The 24694-nt window shown below is 34.6% G+C and overlaps 1 protein-coding gene across 1 annotated transcript in view; it reads right to left on the reverse strand.

Moving 5' to 3' along the window:
* TNKS (tankyrase) overlaps positions 1-24694 on the reverse strand; it is a 203089-nt gene that overhangs the window by 83113 nt on the left and 95282 nt on the right. The window contains exons 4-5 of the mRNA XM_053578550.1: positions 11452-11488; positions 10638-10713 (exon numbers count right to left, since the gene is read on the reverse strand). Of these exons, the coding sequence (XP_053434525.1) occupies positions 10638-10713; positions 11452-11488 (113 nt within the window). The remainder of the gene's footprint in view (positions 1-10637; positions 10714-11451; positions 11489-24694) is intronic.

Genomic DNA, 24694 nt, shown 5'->3' on the forward strand with positions numbered 1-24694 from the left:
AAATGTATCTAAAAAGAATCTGACAGAGTTATACACAGCAAAGGTTTTAACATTGCATTAGGAGGTCAAACTAATTGCCACTTAAGGTCTCTTCCAAATAAGATAATTCTATGAATTCTAGATTAGATGAACAGAAATAGAATCAAGATTGATATTTTATTGCCTCAGAGAGGATGTTCTTCCAAAGTAACATATGTACTCATCTTTGAGAGGCATTTGAAAAGTTATAGAATTTATGAAATATAAAGCAAGGTTTCTGTACATCAACTGCCTTAAATAGTAAAAATTAATTTTAAAGTGAAAATATAAAGAATTATCTTTATTTCAAGGGTATATATATGGAAGAGAAAGAGGGAAAGGAAATGAGCAGACAAGAAAGAACAGGAAATCCACAGGGTGTTCTTTGTGAGGACACAGCCCTGCATGCCAACTAAATTCAATTTGAACTTAATATTATCATTGTGGAATCTCCAATGAGATTCTTCCAATGGCCAGAAATTTGTGTTTCTCTTCTACAGTCTCAGAATAAGCAGAAGATGTGTGCATGAAGATGAATGAAATGCATGAAAATGAGTTTCTAGCCTCCTCTCATAGGGTTTGTATGAAAAAAAAATGCTCAGTACTCCCAAGGAGCAACATTAATGTTTCATTTCTAATGAGAAACAGTCAATAGATTTTATAAAAACCGGGGTTCTTGGTCTGATGATAGCCTGATGTTCTTTCTATACTTTAAAGAGAAAAATTTTCACACTGCCCAAAGCTCATTTATGTTATTTTTTGTAATTAGTATTTGCCATTTTAAGTTTTCATAGCTCAACATCAGAGAGTCTAAGTAATATACAACAGATAGATGGCTTGTTCTTAAAAGAGGAAACAAGTTGCACTGATCAGCATTTAATGATTACGTAGGCCCTCGCCATCCACCTTAAATCATTAGACAATCATTTTAACTGTCAACTGAGAGGCCGACAAATTCCTTCAGCTTATTTTAAAGGGGTTAAGAGCTTGGGTGGCGCCTGTGGCTCAGTCAGTAAGGCACCGGCCCCATATACTGAGGGTGGCGGGTTCAAACCCGGCCCCGGCTGAACTGCAAACCAAAAAATAGCCGGGCGTTGTGGCGGGCGCCTGTAGTCCCAGCTACTCGGGAGGCTGAGGCAGGAGAATCGCTTAAGCCCAGGAGTTGGAGGTTGCTGTGAGCCATGTGATGCCATGGCACTCTACCGAGGGCGATAAAGTGAGACTGTGTCTCTACAAAAAAAAAAAAAAAAAAAAGGGAGTTAAGAGCTCTATGGCTTTAGAGACAGGCTGCCAACTCAGAGTTCCTTCGGTGACAAAGTCATTGTTTCTGGGTTTACAAACATGAATATGGCAGCCAAAGGCAGCCAGAAGCAGAGATCTCTAAGTCTATTCCCCCCCACACACACAGCCTTCTCTCCTAATTCTAACAGGTATTATGTCCTCTCTGAAACTAGGAGGTTATTTGAATGAGCACTTTATGGTATTCAAGAGTAGGGTATTATCATGTTACTATTAATAAATTAAAACACCTTTATAAAAGAAAACTCAAAATATGAAACATTTTATGTTTTCTCCTAGTGTATTTCTGAAGTTTTATTATTGATGCTATTCTTAGAAAAAAATGTTTCTTATTGATCACTGAAAACATTGTTTTAAAATGTATAATAAATGTAAAATGTATAATGTATAGATGTATAATTTTGATACTTTTAGAAATTTCCTTTTATAATTCAAGATTAATTGAACATGTGACTGAATGGATGTGTGTGTGTGTGTGTGTGTATGCATGTGTGTGTGTGTGTGTGTGTGTGTGTGTGTGTGAGAGAGAGAGAGAGAGAGAAGTAGGAGGCTTCTTGGGTGATTGTTTTTTTTTTTTTCCTAAAAGTCAGGGTCTCGCTCTTTTGCACAGGCTGGAATGCAGCTGACATAATATATCACAGTTGCTTTAAACTCCTGGACTCAAGTGATCCTCCTTCCTCAGTCTGGTAAGTAGCTGGGATTACTGGCACATGCTACCATCCCTGGCTAATTTTGAAATGCTTTGTAGAGAGTCTTGCTATTTTGCCCAGGCTGGTCTTGACCTCCTGGCCTCTGCCTTCCAAAGTGCTGGGATTACAGGTATAAGTCACCACCCCTGGCCAATCTTCTTTTTAATAAAAGGGTGTTTGGGGGGGGGGGGGGGAGCAGTGATACAAAATAGCCAGGTTTTACCAACTTAATGCATCACCCTAAAATTCATATGTTGAAGCCACAATGTCCGATGTGAAGGTCTTTGGGAGGTTAATAGGTTTAGATGAGGTTGTAAGGGTGAGGACCTCATGATGGCATTAGTGCCCTTATAAGCAGAGACATCAGAGAGCTTGTTTTCTCTTTCTTTATCACATGAGTAATCACCAAGAAAACAGGAGGAGAGCCATCACCAGAAACTGACCATGCTAGCACCCTAGTCTTGAACTTCTCAGCCTCCAGAACTGTAAGAAATAAATGTCTGTGGTTTCAGCCACCCTGTCAATGGTACACCAGTCCTAGCTGACTAAGAGACAAGATAACCAGTTCCTAATGAATTTAAAAATTGCGTTCATTTTATAAGGTGGCCAAACAACTGTTTTACAAATGCTAATTCAAGTTACAGATAATTCCAGAATTCTTAAATCTATAACTAATTTGTTACTTTCTTTTTTGCTAATTCTCCTCAGGCTACACGTTTCCCAAAATTGTGTTTCTCTTTGCACCTACCCAAGCCTTTTTACACGGCAAAAAAGTGTAAAACGTTTACCCTTTTTGTAGAATACTCTACTGGGAAACAATATTAACTAAACCATTTGTTCAAGCCAAAGAGTATACAAATCATGATCATGTAAGAGTTGATGAAGCAGCTCAGGAATGAAGACATGAGCAGTGGTACTGAAGCTACTTTCCGTTTCTTCCTACACTCTTCCCTTGCCACTCTGTCAGATGGATGTGTTTCCAGCCACTGCTACATACGCATTCTACCCTACTAATATCAAGTTTGATTTGCTTGTAGAGGCAGAAAAAAAAAAAAAAACCTTTACATTTAAATTCTAACAATTTTTAAAGCTGAAGTGTCACTTTGTAATCTGGCTGCTAAGTAAAATTTTAATAATGAATCAGACTCAGACAAATGATTTAATACTCATCCTTACCATCCCTCAACTAGTCTAATGTGGAAAACTGCAAGAATCTTCTTGTGCTTCTGGATGAAAGTGCAGGAGAATCCAAAGCTAGAAGGAGGGTGGCCAAATACAGGTAAAATAGACAACTAAGTTTTACTATTTTGCCACTTTTTTACACTGCGGTCCCCTTTTACTAAAAACTTCTCAGAGAGAGAAACAGCACAGTTGGCATGGGTACTAATTACCCTTACAAGCAGAAATGTCATGCTTGACAAAATAAAGACTGTTTTAGTAGAGCAATTCCCTAATGAAAAATAAAAAAAGACATTTTCAAGTCCATAATGTAACAAAATGAATATACATAAGCATACAGATTTTACATAATATACCCAGCGTAAGTAGGCAAGAAAACGTGCTCTAAGGGATTTCTGTATTACAGTAAGGCATGCATTGCTCAGCAAGACGTACTCTAAAGCAGTGATTTGATTATATGTACAATTAAATCTAAAGTACTTGAAGAGTTCCTTCATGCCAACTTACTGCATTTTGACCTTCTTGTAATCCCAGGTAACAACTGAACGATGATCCATAAAAGCGAGACATTAAAAAAATGTATGACCTTTTATCTACCAAGATTTGGTAAGAACAGAGGAGGATGATAAAAGGCCAGGGGGAGCCAGATATGTGCCCCATGTGATGCTAACACTTTCTTAAAGGTGAAGAAAGCACTATAACAACCTCATTCTAGACACCATGAACGCATATCCAGTGTGATGTTAGACTCTTATGAAATTTGACTCTGTATTACTGGTAATTACCACTAACTCTGCTGAAAAGTAAATAACAAAATAGATACAATCTTGAAATATTAAGCATTGAAATGTACTTTAGAGCTCACATGGCCCAAACTCCTCTTTTTTTCTTTTTTTTGGGAGCATAAATTTTAAGAACTTGGGCTCAGTGCCCATAGCTCAGTGAGTAGGGCACTAGCCACATACGCTGAGGCCTGCTAAACAACAATGACAACTGCACCCAAAACATAGGTGGACATTGTGGTGGGCACCTCTAGTCCCAGCTACTCAGGAGGCTGAGGCAAGAGAATCGCTTAAGCCCAAGAGTTTGAGGTTGCTGTGAGCTGTGACACCATGGCATTCTACCAAGGGCAACGTAGTGAGACTCTGTCTCAAAAAAAAAAAAAAAAAAATTTTATGAACTCAGAGATGTATTAAAACTTGCCATGATCACATAGCTAACAACAGTTAAAACTTAAAACTTGGTCTTCTTGCTTCAAGTTCCTCTTTATCCCACAATACCATGACCCACCCCAAATGCACATGAAATTATTTTTTGCATTTTAAAGAGAAAAGGAAAACTAAATTGTAAGACATAAATTTAAAATAACTGAATATACCTAAAGAAATAAATTTATGTGGGAAGATATTTAAACATCCTCACTTATTCTTCCAAGCATCGGTGAAAGAATCACTTCTGGTAACCCATCCGGAAAAGTCTTTCTTGCCCAACAGATAAAATGCACTGAAATCTATTTACTTATAATTGGGCATTTCAGTAAGCTACTACTACACATAATAAACCCAACAATGTTAATTTGCTCTTTGTGGTACGAGCAAGGGTGCTAGGATGACTGGTATCACCTGAAGGTGGATTGGGAACTCGGATGACATTAGAACATCCAGGATGTGTGGACAGTCATTTAGAAGCTTAACTGGGAGCTCAGGTGGGTCCGTAGGCTAGAAGCCTCACTTCTTGTCCACACTGACTTCTCCATGTGGCTGCTTGGGCTGCCTCATAGAATGGCAGTTGAGTTTCAAGAAGGGGCATTTGAATGGCAAGAAACCAAGAGTTTCCGGGCCAATTAGGGGAATTGTCCTGAAATGGGCACAGCATCACTTCTGCCTTATTTTATTGACCTAATTAGTTCCAGGCTAAGCTCAAGGTCGATGTGGGAGGACACTGGACAAGGGCAAGAATTGTAACAGGTGTGGTTCATTAAGGGGTCTTCAAAATAACAATCTACCACACACAAGTTATTAAAATCCTGGTTAAACAAGCTATTTAGAGAATAGTCACACTAAGGGAGGGGGCTACTGACTGAGAAGAATGAGAAATTCCACTTATATTACAATATGACAAATGTCTACAATCCTAAAAGTTAAATACAGATTTTAAAAATTACACCAATCCTACATCTTCCTTGTGTTTCACTGTATGAGCGTTATGGAATGAAAATGAAGTTTGTGGCACTGTTTTGAGCCAGGTACTAATTTTTAATCAGTAAGTGTTTAAAAATGACTATACATCTGAAGAACATACTTCTGAATTTATAAGCTGCTGATTTAAACAAATGTACTTGTTAAGTGTGAAGCTGGGTGGACAAAAGGGAAGGCCAAGCTCCCCCAAAATTAATTCGATTATGTGCTTTATATGTGGTCATCTATAGCTTATTTTATACAAATGCCACCTGGGACAGGCCTTGGATAATAAGGACAATTTAAGTGGAGAGTGGGGAACACGGGGACACTCAAAAGCATATATCCATTTGAAATTTGTTCAAAAATTTCAAAAAAATTATCAAAGGAGTAAGGATCTAATCTTTACTGAAGCTCTACTATGTGCTACAAACTGTACTAGGCACACTGACCACATTGTTTCTCTTAATCTTCTCACATGCCCTCGGGAAAGAGTCTGATTATCATTCCCACTTATGAATGACCAAGTTAAAGGCTTACGACTAAAGCCACAGTCACACACTTAGAAAGTGGAAGAGCCAAGAATAGAACCCACTCTCTCTGACCTTACAGTCTGTGGTTCTTTCAAGTATATCACAAGGTATAGTACTAAATTTTACTGTATTTCTGATTGATCTCCATTTGCAGATAGTGTTTTTAAACACTTTACTTTTCCCTGTTCCCAGAGTTCTAAATTTGTAAGTTTTTTATAGAAGGATATACATGCCTAAATATGAATTCTTTTTTTTTTTTTTTTTGTAGAGACAGAGTTTCACTTTATTGCCCTCGGCAGAGTGCCGTGGCGTCACACGGCTCACAGCAACCTCCAACTCCTGGGCTTAGGCGATTCTCCTGCCTCAGCCTCTGGAGTAGCTGGGACTACAGGCGCCTGCCACAATGCCCGGCTATTTTTTTGTTGCAGTTTGGCTGGGGCTGGGTTTGAACCCACCACCCTCAGCATATGGGGCCGGCGCGCTACTCACTGAGCCACAGGCGCCGCCCTAAATATGAATTCTTTAAAAATAAAAAACTAGAAAAAAAGTCTTACCTTAAGTCTGCACTTTATAATTAAATCACAGCAAAAGGCTGTCCTAGATAATGTCTTAATCATTACATCAATTTATGGGCTCCCTGTGAATCAGTATCATTAACTATTTATTTATCTCCCATGACACTTACTTAGCACAGGGACCCATACATGGTATTGAATGTTGGTTGATTGGCTAAACGAATGAAAGAAGCAGGAAGAAACCTGAAATATCCAAAACTATACTGAATATTTTATTTAAAAGCACCCATCAGATATTAGTTATTTTTAACTATTTGATAACCAAGGCAATGGTAGACATATTAGAGATACACAAAGATACACATTATTCCTATTTAGGAATATGCACAGTAATGCCCAGCTTCACCTTGTACTTACTACAGTGATGAGGGGATAAATGTAGGACATTCTTTTTGGAAGGGGATAAGGACAGGTAGGAGAGGGGAAGAACACAGAGGGATGAAAAAAATTCTCAAGAGGGTTGAATGCTGGAATCATTTGAGATACAGTCAAACATTTATTTTCATTTATTATTTAAAAAGTATCCTTATGAAAATTAATACTAAAAAACAACAGACTATTACCACCTGAAATTTAGATATCAAATAAGGCCAGAACAGAGAATTGCTAACAAGGCATCTGGTATTGATAGAAAACACTGCAAAGGGAGATTAAATGGCAAGGAATCTAAGTTTAAAAATATAGGAATAAAGAATTTTAGAACAGGAACAATCTATTTTAAGGTTCTGGTTGTACTTAATTGCCATAAGAAATTATGGAATGTTATAAGTAATCCTAACAGAGGCAGAATATAAAAAAAAGAAATTACATCTATACCCCAATGTTTCTGAAGTGGCCATCACCATCAGCATACATACATAAATGTATAAAAGTAGTGTATTAGAACAACAGAAAGGTAGCTTATTAGAACAAACAACTTCTCTGCATTTGATTTTTAGAAAGAAAAAAATAAACAATGAAATTTCTATAGTGGCGAAGCTCCAAATCAGATTTATATGTAAAATAAACGCCTAATATAAAAATATAAATTATATAAAATCTTACTATTTCAGAATTTTACGGGCTAGAAAAACAACTGTCTGTGGGAAATATAAATAGTAACCACTCACACATTACCTAATTAGATAATCATCGAGTCACAGTATAGAATTAAGAGACTACTTAAAATTTATACTCTCACTGTACAATCTCATGAATTACAATAAAAAGACATACTAAATTCTCAAATCGCCACATATCTCTAGACAAATTCTCCACCTACTAAGCACTGTATAGAACATTTCCTTTCCCAAAACATTACAAAACACATCCAAGGGCTTTAAAATTTACCAAGCAGGAACTGCAGTAAAAACTCACACAGGAAAGGGTTCAGTTAAGTACTAATATAGTCAGTTAGGAAACCTCTAATAAAGGATTTGATTCTATCCTGTGTTCTAAAATTAAATTCACGAAATAAAAAGTTTACATGCCTGATTTACTATATATGAAAAAGTACCTTTACCTTCTCATGAATATACAGTCTGACTTCCTAATTCGCAATAAACACACGCAAATGTTCTGAAAAAAGACTGCGTCTCTAAGACAAGAGACTTGTAATTTAGCACTTAGACATGCTTACCTCATTTTCTTGATAATAACAGCAAGAAAACAGAAGATATTGCCATAACTAAGGGATCTTGTCCTAATCTCCACTAGGACCCAGACCATTTAACACTTCATGGTTTTACTGCAACTGGTGGTACATTTACTAAGAATTACTCTTCTGCCACAAATGACAATATCTGAATACATATATTGGTCAACTTAAATTATGAACTTATATTTGCATTTTGCATATGGATGAACAATTGAAAATAATTTCCTATATTATATACAGAGCACTAAAACCCACTAAATGGTTAAGTAATTTTCACGTTCTAATTTAATTTAAAAAAATTGACCATGTAGAAAAGTATAACAGTACATTTTAGAAAATTACTGCCTTATTTATAATAGAATATATGTTAGTAATCCTTCAGTAGATAATAATACTTGAGGTATGTTCTTCAAAATGTTCTACCCATTAAAATACACAGTTCCCCTTCATGTTATAATCACCCAAAAATAAATTAACAGAATACTATTAGTAATCATAACAGAAAACTAAAATCTCCAATTCATATACTTCTGATTTAATTTTCTAAGTGGAAAAGAGTACAGATGGTCTTCTCACTCAGAGAATAAATTTAGGTTTATCAGGGAACAACAGAGTCATAGCCTGAGCTTCTGCTACATGCAGAGTGCCAGGCTTGGTCTTGTGCGAAATACAAAGAAGAGCTAACACAGGAGTAGAAGAAAAAGACATTTATGAATAACTACAATTCAAGGAACTCTGTGATAAATGCCACAGAGTAATACAGAAAAGAAGCCACAGAAATTTGGATGAGGAAGATATTTGGTTTCAGTTAAAAGGAAGTCTATCCTATATCCCCTGGGGAGATGGAAAAATAAGTGAGTTCTATACATTTGTGTAGGGCATGAAGCAGGGAGAAGAGATAACCTGTCAAGTATCAGAGATAATGTTCCATAATTATTATGAAATAGGGCTGCGAAGGTAGAAGGGTAAGAAAGGGAGAGTGAAGCTGGCATGGAAATCAACTCTTGCTATAGTAATTTCACATAAAGTCTGTAGTACTAAAATAGTTATGGAAAACCAAATTAGGCCAAGCTCTAAACAAGCTCTGTCTAAAAAACCATTGCTGCATTTAACTACTGATAAGAACTTTTTCTGCACAGCAACAGAAGTCACTTTCTTGAGAGGATCCAAATAAAATTTGGAGTTCAAAGTACACATGAGAGTGTTAAATCCCCCACAGTTACTTCAAAACTAAAGGGAAGAAGAGCAGTTCCCACTTAAAAACACTTCCCAAGAGTAAGTAATAGCACTGAGTCAATCTTTGCTAGTTTATAGCTTGATATATGTAAGTAATTCAATCTTCCCTAAAAGTAACACCTCTTCCAAAATTATCCAGAGGAACTAAACTGTCATTAGGAAATGTGGCATAATACACAAGCCATCTACAATAACAAATTACATATATTCTGAGATTCAATTACTTTTCACTATTTTGGGATTTCATTAAAAAGGGAAAAAAGTAGGGGGCAATAAACAAAAACTGAACAATTTTGATCTATGGAATTAGAAAAGTAATTTTTTTAAAAGCAAAACGTTATTTCTAAGAGGCACCATCCATTTTGATATTTCCCATAACATTTCACTGTAAATAATTTCAAAGGAATTCATTCTTTACATACTACACACAAGATAATTATCCCCCAATATTTTCAGTGTTTATTTTAGGCTTTTAAAATACAAAAACTATCCTTTAACATTAAAAAATTAACTGCTGTCTTAAACTTTACAGTACACAGTGTTTTCTTTTTCAATGCCTATTAGGTAAATCACTGCAAAACTTTGCAGTTACCAATGGCTATAATTACATTTCAGTCTATAGTCAGCAATAATACGAAGCAGATAATGAAGATGCCAGGTGTACATTTTTATATGTTATCTTACATTTACGACAATTGTTTATTAATGCAAAATATTTCTATTTTAATATATTTTCTCTCACTATACTACTATTAAAACCTAAGCCAATAAAAATAACAAACGAAAAATAAGGCTGTTCCGTGGATCTAAAAAAAAAAAAACCAACATTGTCTCAGCTTTAATGAAAAAAGTGTTAGTATCTAGCAAACGAATCTTCTTCTGCCAAATAAGAACTCAAAAATTCAAGTGTCCTAACAAGGATGGATAAATAGGACATTAAAAAATATTTCCAATTTCCATTACCATAAACAGAAAATAATATGTATGTGTTGTAATTTTAATCATGAATAAAGCTGCAGTTTCATGTAACAAACAACTTTCAGTGTCTGACATTTAAGAGAAAAGGCTTACTTAAGATCCACGCTTCACCAGCTCTATGAATATGTCAGTACTGCCAATAACAGACCCAGCAGCATTTCAATGTTACAGTGAAAAGATGCCAATAAAAATACAGCCATATATATGGCTGTAAATACATGAAGCTAAATATACACACATATATATGCCAACTTCAAAAAATTTCATTGCAAGTCAAAAAGAAATTATTGAAGGATATTACATGTTAAATAACTTACCTTTCGCCCATCGCTGGCATGGCAATTCACATTTAGAGGAGTCAGTAAAGCCATTAGTTTTTCTTCATTACCACTCCTATAAAAAGGTAGTGAGTCAATTCCTATAAAATTATAGAGCTTTTTATGAATATTTATAAATAATTTTTTACACGAGACTGAAAAATAATATGGGTTTGCTTTGATTTCTTTCACATGGATCACAATAAATCTCTCTTCTGATATTCAATTACTATATTTCTAATTAATTCCTGTTAATCATCAGATAAAGGCATATCTTGGATAAGGTAGCTTTCTACATGTATCTGCACAGAGTGATCTTCTTAATTATAAACAAACTTTATTCTGATTAATGACTAAAACATTAGAGTTAAAAAATACATACAAAATGCTGTAAAGAGCTAACCAATTAAATTATAAATAACTAAGAACAAAAAAAATGGATAAAGATTTAAACCTTTACTTTCTACCCCTCACTCAAGCTTTGCTAGAAAAATTGTCAGAGGAAAACGAAGATATAGGTATTTAAATACTCTACAAATATCATTTGACATGCCGGGCAACTAGGGTTTGAAGGTACCTTAAGAAATGTTCCAAATAAAATTAACCATATAATCATCCCCATATTGAAAGGTTTCATCACTATCCACTAATCATGTGAAATAAAGTATACAAAGATTTAGTACAGGTCTTATCTGCATTATTACAAAAAATCAAATGAGATAATAATGTTATAATTTTTATAGTCTTCTACCTGCCCTCCCCCTTTTCTCTCTTAAACGCATTATACTCACTTAAAATGAATGGAATCACTTACCTAGCAGCTTCTAGGAGTTCGTCTTTCTTGTATTCACCTAGATGATTGCAAAATATCATGCTGTTAGCATTTGGCAGAAGACAGATTAAGAAATGCAGTAGGCAGCAAATAGAGAATTAAATAGAGAAGAACAGAAAAAGAGAGTCCACACCCCGCTGGGTGATGGAGCCGTGACGTTAGCCAGCTTGTGAAGGCAGCATCACCAGTGCCTTGGAGACGAGCAGCAAATTGACGCAGCTTCTTGTCCAATCCTCAGATGAAATAGCTTTCTCCAGACAACCAATGAATGCTAAATCTCATGTCCAGAAACACATTCCCTCTGATAACAGCATGCCAACTGAAGACAATGTCCCCTCCCCCCTTTTCTATTCAGGCTGTCACAGTATACTTGTGAAGCATAATACATTCTGGGACAAAAGCAAAATAATGTGGCTGTTTAAAGGTACAAATTACTAGTCTTCAGAAAACTCAAAGTTTTATTTGTAATGACATGGAAAGTTTAAAAAAAAAAAAACATTAATTATCATGGTTGAGCTTTATAGCAGTAGGAAATGCAAATATCAGACCACGAAGCCTCTGCCTCGATAGGGAAGGTCTGTAGACTAGAAATACGTGAACTACGTACCAAATGCCATGAACCTCTCAGAGGCAGCCCTCCAAAAACCAAAACAGTGAATACATTCTTAAGTGGCAATAATATTCTAACATGCTGTAATCTTTACCCTTTCTGCAACAAATTCAATACCCAATTTTAACAAACAATAAATATTAAAAATATTTTTCAAAAGGAGGTTGGAGGGTCTCTGAAAATGAGCAAATACCCAACTACTGCGATGTGAGTAATTTTCCCTATTCTATGTTTTCACCATGGATTTTTAAAATACAGCCTGAAAATAGAAATATAATTCAAAGCTTTCCATAACAAATTTCTTAGAGTATTTAAGATCTAACAAACAAGTTTCTTTTGCAAGCTCAACTGAAGAACAAGGAATGTTAATAATACAGCGTTTGTTGCTTCAATAAATAAAAAAGAACAGTCAGCACTATGATTCAGCTATAATGCACTGACTCAGTTTTCTATATTACTAAAGAAATAATTATACAAAGTGTCTTAGTAAATAATCATATGAAAGCAAATATTAATTATACATATAAAAATAAAATTTTAGATTAAATGAAAATGTTATAATTCTATTATGAAATAAATTCTTTAAAAAATTCTTATGTTAAAAATATGGGCTTCTTCACATTTTGTTTCTATTTTGCTAAAGAATGCAAAATATTGATGCAAATACTATAAGGACACCTCAGAGCTACCAAGCATATGTTTAAAGTCTATAGCTCATTACTAGCAAATATTCTTTAGTTTTAACTTCATATTTCTTTCTTGGACTATTACAGGTTAAAATCTAGAAACTATAACCAAGTATTTTCAAATGAAGAAACAGCTGTTAAATATCTATTTTCTCTGAAGGGATTTTTATACACTAATAAAGTCATAGGTTCAACAATATAAACTAGAATACACAATTTCATGATTATAGAGTTGGTCTTTACAATTTTACAAAAATTGCACTTTAGATTACTTAACTGATGGGATAAAAATTATATTATTATATTCTCTATCCAATTAGACTCCTGCCTTCCCAAAACCCAAGATCTACCTTTATTAAACATTGTAGGTAGCAATATGGAAGTTAGAGAGTCAATTTAAAAAGCCCTTTGTAAGGAAAATGGCATAACCTATACCCTCAAATGCCTAAAGCACCGAGGTCAAAGTGATAGGAAATATCTCTCTCAAAGACATTCATTCGCCAAACATTATTCAAAAGACCTACATGACAGATTCTAAACCAAGAGACATTATCATCTCTGATCTCAAGGATTGTTATTCCATAAAAGGAGACAGATGAGTAAACAAGTGATTACAGTAGAGTGTGAAAAAAAATCTTCAATGGCATACAGAGCGTACCAGTTAGTCTAAAAGAGATTAGTAAGAAGCAGAGTGTGGTTCAAGGAAACCCCCCTGGATGGAAGAAGAAGTGATCCTCAGGTGAGGAAGGAAGCACAGTAACTACCTGAAGCAAAGGACACCTGCGGGGGAAATGGGCCAAGACGAGGCACAGAAGAAATGGAAAGATCGCGAATGGTCCCTTACGCTAAGAAGTATGAACTTTGTTTTTAACTCAATGAGAAAATAACTGAAATATTTTAACAAGGGGAGTACAAAATATGTCTTAAGATCTGTAAGTTTTATGATTACATAAAATATTCCTATATTCTACTGCAGCAAACTTTCGTTGACGAGTGAAGTATCACCCCACCCCCCAAAAAATGAGAGAAGAAAAATATAAACTGTCAGAATTTAAGTTTAGACTAAGTGTAAATGCACTAATAAACAATAGAAACACATTAAAATTGTGAACCAAAAGTAGCTATTATTACTGAAATTTAAGTCATAGTGAAACATGACTCTAATAAGCTTGGTAATAAAACTGCAAAGTATTTGGGATCCTCAAAGTTCAAATCAGTCTACCTACATAAATTTCTCATCATGTACAGCTCATTGATGTTTTCACCAAAAGGCACATTTTTGCAAAATGTTATGCATTCTGAAAAGGTGATAATAAACTTAAAGTTTCAAAAGGAAAAATTTTAAGTGCATCCAACAGAGTCAGACACAAGTATTACAATCCACTCTCTCTTCTTAGGGCTAGAGATCCTACCACTTTGACCAGCTTTCCTGCAGTACATGCCAACATCCACTATCTGGTGCCCGAGGACTGCAATTTATAAACAGCTGAAGCTATTTTTCAAGTGCCACCTTGCAGGAACAGCTAACGTAATGAATTTAGAGACCCTCACACACTCTGACAACCAAACTGAGCTACTTACTTAACAGCCAAAGCACCAGTTCTGTTTCATTTTAGCTGAGAATCTGAAAATATTCTGGCTGAGACTACGGTGCTCTATGAAGCATTTATATTCTTTAATAACATCCAGATAAAGACTAGCAATAGATCATCCAGAACAGAAAGCAGGCAATTATAGTCACGATAATAGCTACCCGGAATAGAGAAAATAGATGGCTTAAAACATTTTTTTATTAGAATAAAGTAGATGGGATTAAAAAAAAAAATAAGCAAGCCACAAAATTTACTTTCCAAAGTCTGAACTGTCTTTGTTAGCGAAATAATTAATGATATGAAAGATGTAAAGATACATACAGAGATGTGAGTTAATGTGGTAAAGAGCTGTTATGAGAGTGAAGGTTACAATTAAAACTCCCCGTTGTATTTCTCTGGGGTAGTCATAAACAATTTTCCTTTGTAAGGGCAAAATTACTTTTTGAATAAATAAGAGGAAAACTAAATACAAGTTATGATTATGGACTTGTCTCAATCTCAACAAGTTAAGGGCTTTGCCCCTTCAGCAACTTCCTGGATCAAAGTAGACTTAGTTTTGTAAGAACGAGTCATTTGGTTTTGTTGAGACAGATTATCACAGGAAGACTAGAAAAGAATTCTGACTTTTCCATACTTTGAAACCATGCATAATACACATCTATCATAAAACCTTGCATTATATAAAAGGAGGGGGATGTCATTTGAAAGTCACCTTCTTTGTGTCATTTTACTCCCCAACTTCAGAACTGCTCTCCTGAAGGATCATTTGCAACATATTCATTTACAGTTAATGAAACTGGTAACGCCATGCAGCTAACTGAATCATCTAAGATTTCACTGAGTATTATCCATTGTCAGGTCTAAAATTAGGCTAATACATGAGAAAAAACTAACGAAATCTGAGCTTTGGAAGCAATGTAATCAAAAGAGAAGAGTAACAAATAACAACACCAATAAAACAAGTTTAAAAGCAATGACAATTACTAGCTTTAAACAGGTTAAAAATATAACAAACTAAAATTTTCCTACAAAACTAGTCAAAGCATTTGAACTTGCAGATGAACTCGAAAACACGGGCCACTGGACCAAGAAAATTTTAGGAAAAATGAAAATTCATTTGGGGTCCATTCAAATGATCAATATATTTTGCATTTCCTATAGAATATTTTACTTAATTCCTGAAGTTATTAGGTATCTCAAGAGAAATGCTATGCAAGGATTAAGGTTAAGAATCTCAATTATCAGATTAATATAGGGACTCTTATGTTGCTGGGTACTAAGTGGTACTGTGAATTGATAATTCTGATATAGATATTTGCTCATCAAGGAACCAACAAATTAAGAGGTGAATTGATTCTTGTAGCTAAACTGACAGCTTAACAAAATATTAATTTGGATGAATATTCCAATGTATTTTCAGTAAGTAGATTTGAAAATTTTGAACCAGCTACACGGTTGTGGAATGAATTTAGCTAAAGCACCAGGAGATAATCTAATCTCAAGATAGTAAAGTGTAGTCTTCCACCAAAAGCAATTTTGAGATAGACTGATATTCTTCTCTTTATCAACATGGGCCCCAGATATATGTAAATTCCTTTTGTGGGGGGATCTTTCAAGAATTTTTCAGGGCAATGGAAGAAAACTCATAGTTATCAGAGTGCTCAATGACTTCTTTCTACTTTTGAATCCTGTTGAATGTTTCCACTCATTCTGATACTGACTTCAAAGTCCATGCCATCAGTTAAGTCCAGAATCATGGCCAAACTAAACACTCCACCTCTATTCTAGGCTTGAACATAGTATTTCCTCAGTAGAGATTCTTTCCTGCAACCTTCTAAACTAGCTAACATCTTTCCTCAACCTTCTAAACTAGCTAACATTAGCAAATATAAAACACCAACTGTGCTCGGCACCAACATAGTCTCTACACTATGCTGCGGGATCCTGTAGCCACCCCATCTTGTGGCTACTTCCATTAAATAAATTTAAATTCCATAAAAATAAAAGTTCTGTCCTCAGTCTCACTAGCCATATTCCAGTGTTCGATGGGCACAGTAGCTAGTGTTGGCCACACTGGAGTGCAGGCAGAACACCAGATAGAGTAGCTGAAACTTACGTGCCATCAATTTAGGATGTTTTTAATGACCTTCTAAGAAGTCATCTTCTACCCTAGTAAACTAGTTCACTGCCAAAATTTAACATAAGCTTTTTTTTTTCCATACTGAATTCCAAACAACTACTTCATTGCCATGAAACACATGGAAAAATACTGGACTGAATGATAAAATACTAAGAGTGAGCTCTAGCTCTGCCATTGATTACTTGTCTGAACTCAGGCTTTACCCTTCAGATAGCCTTCATTGTACTGTCATCTGAAAAATGTGAAGGTTAAACGATTCCTAAAGTTTCAACTGTAAAATTTTCATCTTGTATTTACTTCTCAATATTGCCAAGAACTTTTTCTAAAATGGATTTATTGTTGCTCTAAATAGACTTTAAAGGAGAACATAAAATTATCTGAGAAAAAACTCTACTCAACTGTTACAAAAAGTGGTACCTAGGAGCTGTAGAGTAAGCTGTGAAACAGTTTTACCCAACTTGTACTATGTACTTGGTTAACAATTCTGAACTTTTGATAATACTTTAACTAGAAGATAAATTAAAAATAGCTCTTCCAGAAGAAAGTAATCTAAATAGTTATGATCTTTAATTACAGACATTGCTATTTTGTTGTAAGACTTTTTTAAAGTATGGAACTGGGCATCAACCAAGAGATTATTATTTGAGAAGAGTTTTCAATTCTTTAGGAAAATGGAGATGACCCCTACCCTGAAGGGCAGCTGAAAACAATTTTTCTTCTTTTGACCCTTAGGCCTCTGGGTCTTTTTTTTTTTTTTTTGTAGGGACAGAGTTTCACTTTATTGCCCATGGTAGAGTGCCATGGCACCACACAGCTCACAGCAACCTCCAACTCCTGGGCTTCTCTTGCCTCAGCCTCCTGAGTAGCTGGGACTACAGGTGCCCGCCCCAATGCCCAGCTATTTTTTTCTTGCAATTTGGCCAGGGTCGTGTTTGAACCCGCCACCCTCGGTATATGGAGCCGGTGCCCTGCCCACTGAGCCACAGATGCCACCCTGAAAACAATTTTTCAAAGGCAAAAGGCCCCCAAATACAAATATATTGTCCTATTTCATAATACTTAAATAATAAAAATTATAACATATTACATGTTAACACAAAAACCTCAATGTCCTAAAACATTTAAAAACACAATATAACACTCATATCAAACAAAAGCTTTGCAAAAATGTACAATGTACATTTAATAATGTAATGTAATGTAATTGTTAATATAGTTAAAATCAATGACAGTGTGCACAGTAATATGGCCTCTCTTAGTCTCAGCAACTTCTAAGACATACATCCCATTTCCTGACACTTAGCAGGGTTATAAATCATTGATAACTTGCTTCTGACATGTTGTCAACTGTATTTGGAACGAAACTCAGGACGTTTCCCTGAAAAATATTTGTTAAAAATGTGTTAAAATTTGGGACATAAAAATGCATATGTACTGGCCAAAAAAAGAAAAAAGGGTTGTGCTATGAGACATATGTATTTTTTTAAGTGAGATACTAACAACCAAGAGAGGTGTTGTTCTAGGACAGGCGTCCTCAAACTGCAGTCCGCGGGCCACATGAAGCGGTGTGAATTGTATTTGTTCCCGTTTTGTTTTTTACTTCAAAATAAGATTATGTGCAGTGTGCACAGGAATTTGTTCATAGTTTTTTTTTTTTTAAACTATAGTCCGGCCCTCCAACGGTCTGAGGGACAGTGAATTGACCCCCCTTTTAAAAAGTTTGAGGACGCCTGCAGTCTAGGAAGTTGTGAACCAGCTTCTAACAGGGCAGATTATAATGCCAGGTACTAAGACTGGAGCTCAGAATGCCTGCTCTTACTTACGCCACCAACCAACTGTGTTAAAGGTGGGTGGCAGCTGAGGTATCTATGATATTAATTGTTTCTACTATCACAATGTTTGCTCACACAAAGAAAGTCATTTGAAAAAACAAATTCCAATCTGATCTAAAGTAGTTTGGCAATAGTTTCATATTTTGTTTTCCATTAGTGTTGTTTTTTTCTATAGCTGTTAATCCATACTCCTTTATTTGCAAATCTAAGATCCAAAAAACTCTAAAAACTCAAACAGCAGCAAAACTTGATCCATTTAGTGTGCATAGTTAGCCCATGTTTCAAGTATGTTTCACTGCAAAAATATGAATGTTACAGGGCCCAGCCCCTGTCTCCATGGGGATGTTGTAATACAAAGTAGATGTTGAGCAGCTCCCCCCTTTCCCTGAAGATGCACACACAATCCCCAGTGGCTGCCTAAAACCCCAGACAGTACCATACCCTGTACTGTACATACTGTTTTCTCCTGTGCACATATACCTATTATAAAGTTTATAGAACAATTATAACAATATACTTCATCACTATTCTTATACTTTGGGGCCATTGTGAAGTAAAATAAGGGTGACCAATACAAGCAGGGCAGTATCGGGACAGCAGACCTGGTGCCAAGGTGGGTACTAAGTGAGAACAGAGAGAGAATGCAGACAGCACGGACCTAGTGGACAAAGGCGTGATTTACGTAGTGGGTAAGACACAGGGGGACAATGAGAAGTTTCATCACAATACTTAGAAGAGTGAGCAATTTAAAACTTATAATTGTTTGTTTCTAGAATTTTTCATTTAATATTTTTATATCTCAGTTGACTGCAGATCACTGAAAGTGAAACTGAGGATAAGTTATATATATTGTCTTTTATTTGTTTATTTATTGAAGTATAATTTAACTTACAATTTAATTCACCCTTTTTAAATGTTATGATTCTGTAAATTTTGAAAAATGTGTGAAGTTGTGTGACCACTACACCTCAAGATAGAGAACATTTCTATCACCCCAGAGTTTGCTCAGGCCCCTCTGAAATCAATCACCTACCTCAATCTTATTCTATGGCAATCACTGACCTAATTTCTATGCTTATATATTTTATTTTATGGAATGTCCATATATGTATAAATGAAATTGTAGAACATATAGATGTCAGAGTCCAGCTTTTATTTATTACAATCTAAATTCTTCTGAAATTCATCCATGTTATTGAAACTATCAGTAGTTTTTTACATTTCCCTTTTTAAGTAATATTCCATTATATGATATACCTCAACTTGTTTATCCAACCTTCAGCTAACAGACACATGGACTATTTCCAGCTTTTGGTGATTATGAAGAAAGAGCTACTTTAAACATTCATAGATATGTGACTTCACTTCTCTTCAGTAAACAACATAGCTATGCGGATGGTGGGTTATATCCTACAAATAATGTTTAAATTTGTAAGACACTCCAAACTATGTCTTTTTTAAAATCTGAGAAATTCTCAATTCTCAAATACGGACTTGTTACTATAGAAAGGAAAAGAACAAAAGAGAAAAAGTTAACTACTGAGAAATATAACAGTTCTACTACAACCTCACAGCTGGAGTCCCAACCTTGCCTTTTATGGGGTAATTCACCTAACCTGAACTAATTTGCATATATTTAAATTCTTCATTTCTCACTTGTTTTGTTGTCTGTATTTTTTTTTAATAGAGAGAAAAGAGTATTTTCAATCTTAGGTTGATGTTATCGGTATTCCTTACATGTTTAGAAATGGTGGTAAACCTTTTTCACAGGCAAATTCTATAGTAAAGTGAAGGATAATGCATTAGCTAAAACCTAACTCTGGAAAAACAAACGTTACCATAGGTGTTTGAACATCATAGTAAGTCTGTATGCAGAAAGTTTGATGTATATCACAGATTAATCTAAGCAATTTTCTAAAAACTAAGAGGTACAAGAAGTTCTGAATGGTCATCTACTAAAAAGATAATACCAAGCACTGAAAATTACATGTACCCAGTTTCTACCCTCTAAGAAATGGAATTAGGTAGATAAATTTATATCAGCACTAAAAAAGACAAGGAGAGATGGAATCGATTTTCATTATTAATACTAGCTTTTCATATGTGTTTTGGATAGAAATGTTGCTGTCCTCTTGAGTAGTTAAACTAAGACAGTGAAACAGATACTAAGGGATGGCTTATACTCCCGAGAAGAAAATTTAAATGTACAGATGATATGTGGCTTTGCATCCTCTATATATAGGCAAATGTATCCCAATAAGATAGTTCTAAGATGCTTAAAATTGAACACTTCCTCTTTCCATTTTTCCTTGCTGCTACTTCAAATCAAAATGTTCTCTGACTTAGATTTAGACATACTTAAAATAATTCTCAAAGCAAAATACCACAAAATAACTTTTTAAAAAAAACACAAATATACCTTTATTTCCTCAATTTATAAATTTCTAATTTTCCTCAGTTTTTAAGTTTTCCTCCATATTTTTCTGAAACCATAATAAACATTCTTTCTCCACTAAACAAAATATGAAAAGTAGACCAAAGTAAAAAGAAGCAAGTAAAACCCAAAAGTTTTAAGTAAAATAAATCTGTTAAATGGATGTTGGATTATATTGAATCTTTCTAATATTATGCTCAAGAAAAGAGCAAACTGGCTTTTTAGACATTATATCTTAATACCCATCTTTATAGTTTCTCAGATCATCTAAAAAACTGCTTCTCTTAGAGAACATATTCTTTAATATATGTGAAACTTCTCCTAGCTAAACTATGAATGCTCAATATCTGTTTTGAAACTATCTAAGGATGAAAGACGGTTCAATTTTAACAACTAAATTGCTAGTCAAATTAACTATAGTATTTAAATAGCTTATTCTAAGTTAATGAGTTAATTAACTATAGTATTTAAATAGCTTATTCTAAGTTACATACTTCTCAATATATAAAGTCTAAATCCATTGTAAAATATCCATTAAGTATTACACAAGCTGAATGAATGTGACTGCTCCTATAATTATGTTCAGAAAGATTACTGGACAATGTATTTAACTAAATATTAAAGTAAATATTTTCAATTTTACCATTAACTTATAGTTATGTAACATGGTATCTCTAGTCACATATTAAACCTAGAACATCAAATTAAAATATTGCTACATTGTAATCCATTTAATGCCTTTTCTCTACTTGAAATTCCTTCCATTCTTATTGTCACATTTACGTATTTTTTTCTTCTTACTATCCTCTCAACAGATCTAGAAACTCACCGCTAATTATCTGTAGCTCTCAATTCGGAATTATTATATTAATTTGTTTTAATTAACTTACTGCCCTGCTCAAAAATAATAAACAAAATAGAATAAATTTATCACTCCCTGTTCCTGTCTTATAAAATAATGTTCAACTTTACAGACTGACATTCAAAAATCCTTTAAAAATACAGATAGAAATTTATTATTCAATGTTCCCTTTCCCACCTTATCTTCCCAACACATACTATAAACTCTACATTACTCATTTCCCCCAAGTATACCTTGCATTTTCCTGAAATTCTTTACTTATGTTGATAATTATTTAATCTCTAATCCATTTTCACTTGTTAAAATCCTATCCAAAAATGTATGGCCAGCTAATACTTGACTTCCTTCATGAAATCACTCCTTACCATTCCAATAAAAAATACCGTGGAAGAGCACAGATTCCAGTCCTAGTTTGTGCACTACATAGATTTAAAATTTCAGTCAAGTTATTTGCCTACTCTAGACCTTAACTCAATCATGAATAAATAAGGATATGAAATCAGTTTATCCTGTCAAGCCTGTCTGAAGATCATATTTACAACCAATGGTGTAAAGTCGGAGGTTTTAAACCGCTAGTAACTTCATAGAATTCAACAATTGTGTACACACCAGATAACTGAATGCACAAATGTGAGTTTATGTTTAAATATGCAAAGTGTTTTCTCCCTAGGAAATGGGTATAAAGATGCTCCTTAGAATGATCCATGAACCTATGTTATTTATACAGGCCCATATAGACAGTAATACAATGGTAAATTCCCAAAGCTTTAAGATTATGGTACTTAGCTCTATTACTGCCTAAAAATGGTTCTCAACCATTTTTCCTCAACACACCTGACAGATGATGTTCACGTGGGTGATATACTTTCATCAGTAACACTTGTGCACTGGAGCCTGCTAGATGAGTAAGCTATTCTGTGGGTTTGGTGCCATTCCTGCTATGCTAGCTCTAATTTCATCACTTTTTCTCCTACTGATTCAAGATTTTTAGTACCCATACTGCTGCTGTATTATGTTCAGCATAGTGTAAACACTGAATGTATGTTTACTGAATGAAAAAATAAATGATGTAATTCAAAGGACACCTAAAAAACTGAATGCATTTTAAAAAATAAACCAAAAGCTTAAATGAGAAAGATTATGCCTAGGATAATACCATTAATCAAACTTCACTAAAGTCAATTAACTCTAACCTTGAATAAGAGATTTAGTTATACTTTCAGGGAAACATAAGAAAAAAAAAGAAGTGAAACGTGTTGCTGAGGATGTATATTACAACTGGTGCTTCTTGAGAAAAAACAAAATTGCAAAGTCACTACATCTTTCAGAGATGTTTTGTAAATCAAGGACAAAATACACAAAGAAAAATGCAATCATACAAAATAATCACAATAAAAACAAGACATCCTTTTGTAACTGGACAAAATGCAACTTTACATCATTCATCCATAAAGTTCTTACAGTCATTCGTCACACATGTGTCTGCATTAGCCTGAAATTCCTTAGGAGAGTACTTGTTAAAAGCTGCAGAGGTCTGACAACCTCCAAATAAGAGTCTTAGAAAACTTCAGGCCCTCAGTGGTTTGAAGCATCCAGAAGCCAAGCTGCCTGATAAGAGCAAGGACTGTAGGAAAGTAATTTTCTTTTCACAGATAACAACATAGTTCCTATAAATCACAATATGCTTTGTTCATGGAGCCTCAAAGCTCTGATGCTGTAGGTGCTACATACAAAATAGTTTCTGGAATGAAGAGATCATATTTGCATACTGGTTAAAATAAAAATGCATTTTCCCTTAATTAATTAGTATAATACTCCACATAAAAACAATGCAAATGTGAGAAAAATCTCTGAAAGGTGTTTTTGCATACTTTCTATTCAATGATGGACTTATTTTTCTCCCATGAATTTATCACCTACCCTCACATAAAAATTATTACTTAGCCTGATTAAAGTGTTGCTACCATAAAAATTAACTCTATTGGAACACTCAAAAACTAAATCGCGCCAGATAGCCATGTTTCCAACATAACAACTAATTTAGCATCTTCTCTGTTCTTGATAGAATTTCTTTTTGAAATATATTATACATATTTATGCATTCAAAAATAAATTATTCCCAGCGTAATTTAACTTTTCTTGACAATTCAAGGCCAATTATTATGAATTTCCACCAGACTGTCAATAACAGAGCAATGCTTTCTAGGCCTACTGAGATGTGAGGTATATTTGTATCTACCAATAATAAAATAGCTCCAGAATGTTATGCATTTTATCAGCTTTTGATATATAATTTAGTTCTTTTCCTTTGCATAAAAGATCCTCTTTACATATTTCCTTTTATTTACAATGGCTAAGAAATGCTGTCCAGTAGAAATATAAGCTTATATACAAACTACGTATGTGATTTTAAACTTTCTAGTAGTCACGTCAAAAAAGTAAAAATATTGGAGGAATTTTATTTGAACCAGTAGATCTAAGATACTGCCATTCCAAAATGTGGCACTGGGCCCATTTTTTATATTCGGCAGTCAAATGTGCCTAGTGGCTGTTGTATTCCGCACAGTGCATCTGAAATGGCCACATAAATAGTTAACGTTAGTAAACAAAGCAATCTCCTGAGGAAGAGGCACATCTGCTCTAAGTGAGATAATGATTCACCCAGGTATAAGGAACTTTTCAGAGATTCAGAGCATGATTTCCGGACATTTATTTGGAGCAGAGAGAAGAAAAGGAAAAGGGGAGGAGGAAGAAAAAAGAAGCAAGAGAGGAGAAGGAGAGTGGCAAAAGGAGACATAGGGAGGGGTGGAATCGATTAAAGAAGTTCCAGAGGTAGACGGACTCTAAGAGGCTTAGAGACTCAGAGATGGGACAAGAATAATGCAAAACTCAGACTTTTGTTAGTAGTGAATCAAGGACGTTTAAAAAATTGTTTGGGATTCATTGAGGGTACAAAGAATTAGATTGCATTGATTGCATTTGTTAAAGTTCCTCTTGTAATTGTGCCCTGTCCCCAAGAGGTGTACCAAACACAGTGAACCCACCATCCCCTTTCCTCATCCCCTCCCC

The sequence above is a fragment of the Nycticebus coucang genome, chromosome 24 (assembly GCF_027406575.1).
Source record: "Nycticebus coucang isolate mNycCou1 chromosome 24, mNycCou1.pri, whole genome shotgun sequence".
Taxonomy (NCBI): domain Eukaryota; kingdom Metazoa; phylum Chordata; class Mammalia; order Primates; family Lorisidae; genus Nycticebus; species Nycticebus coucang.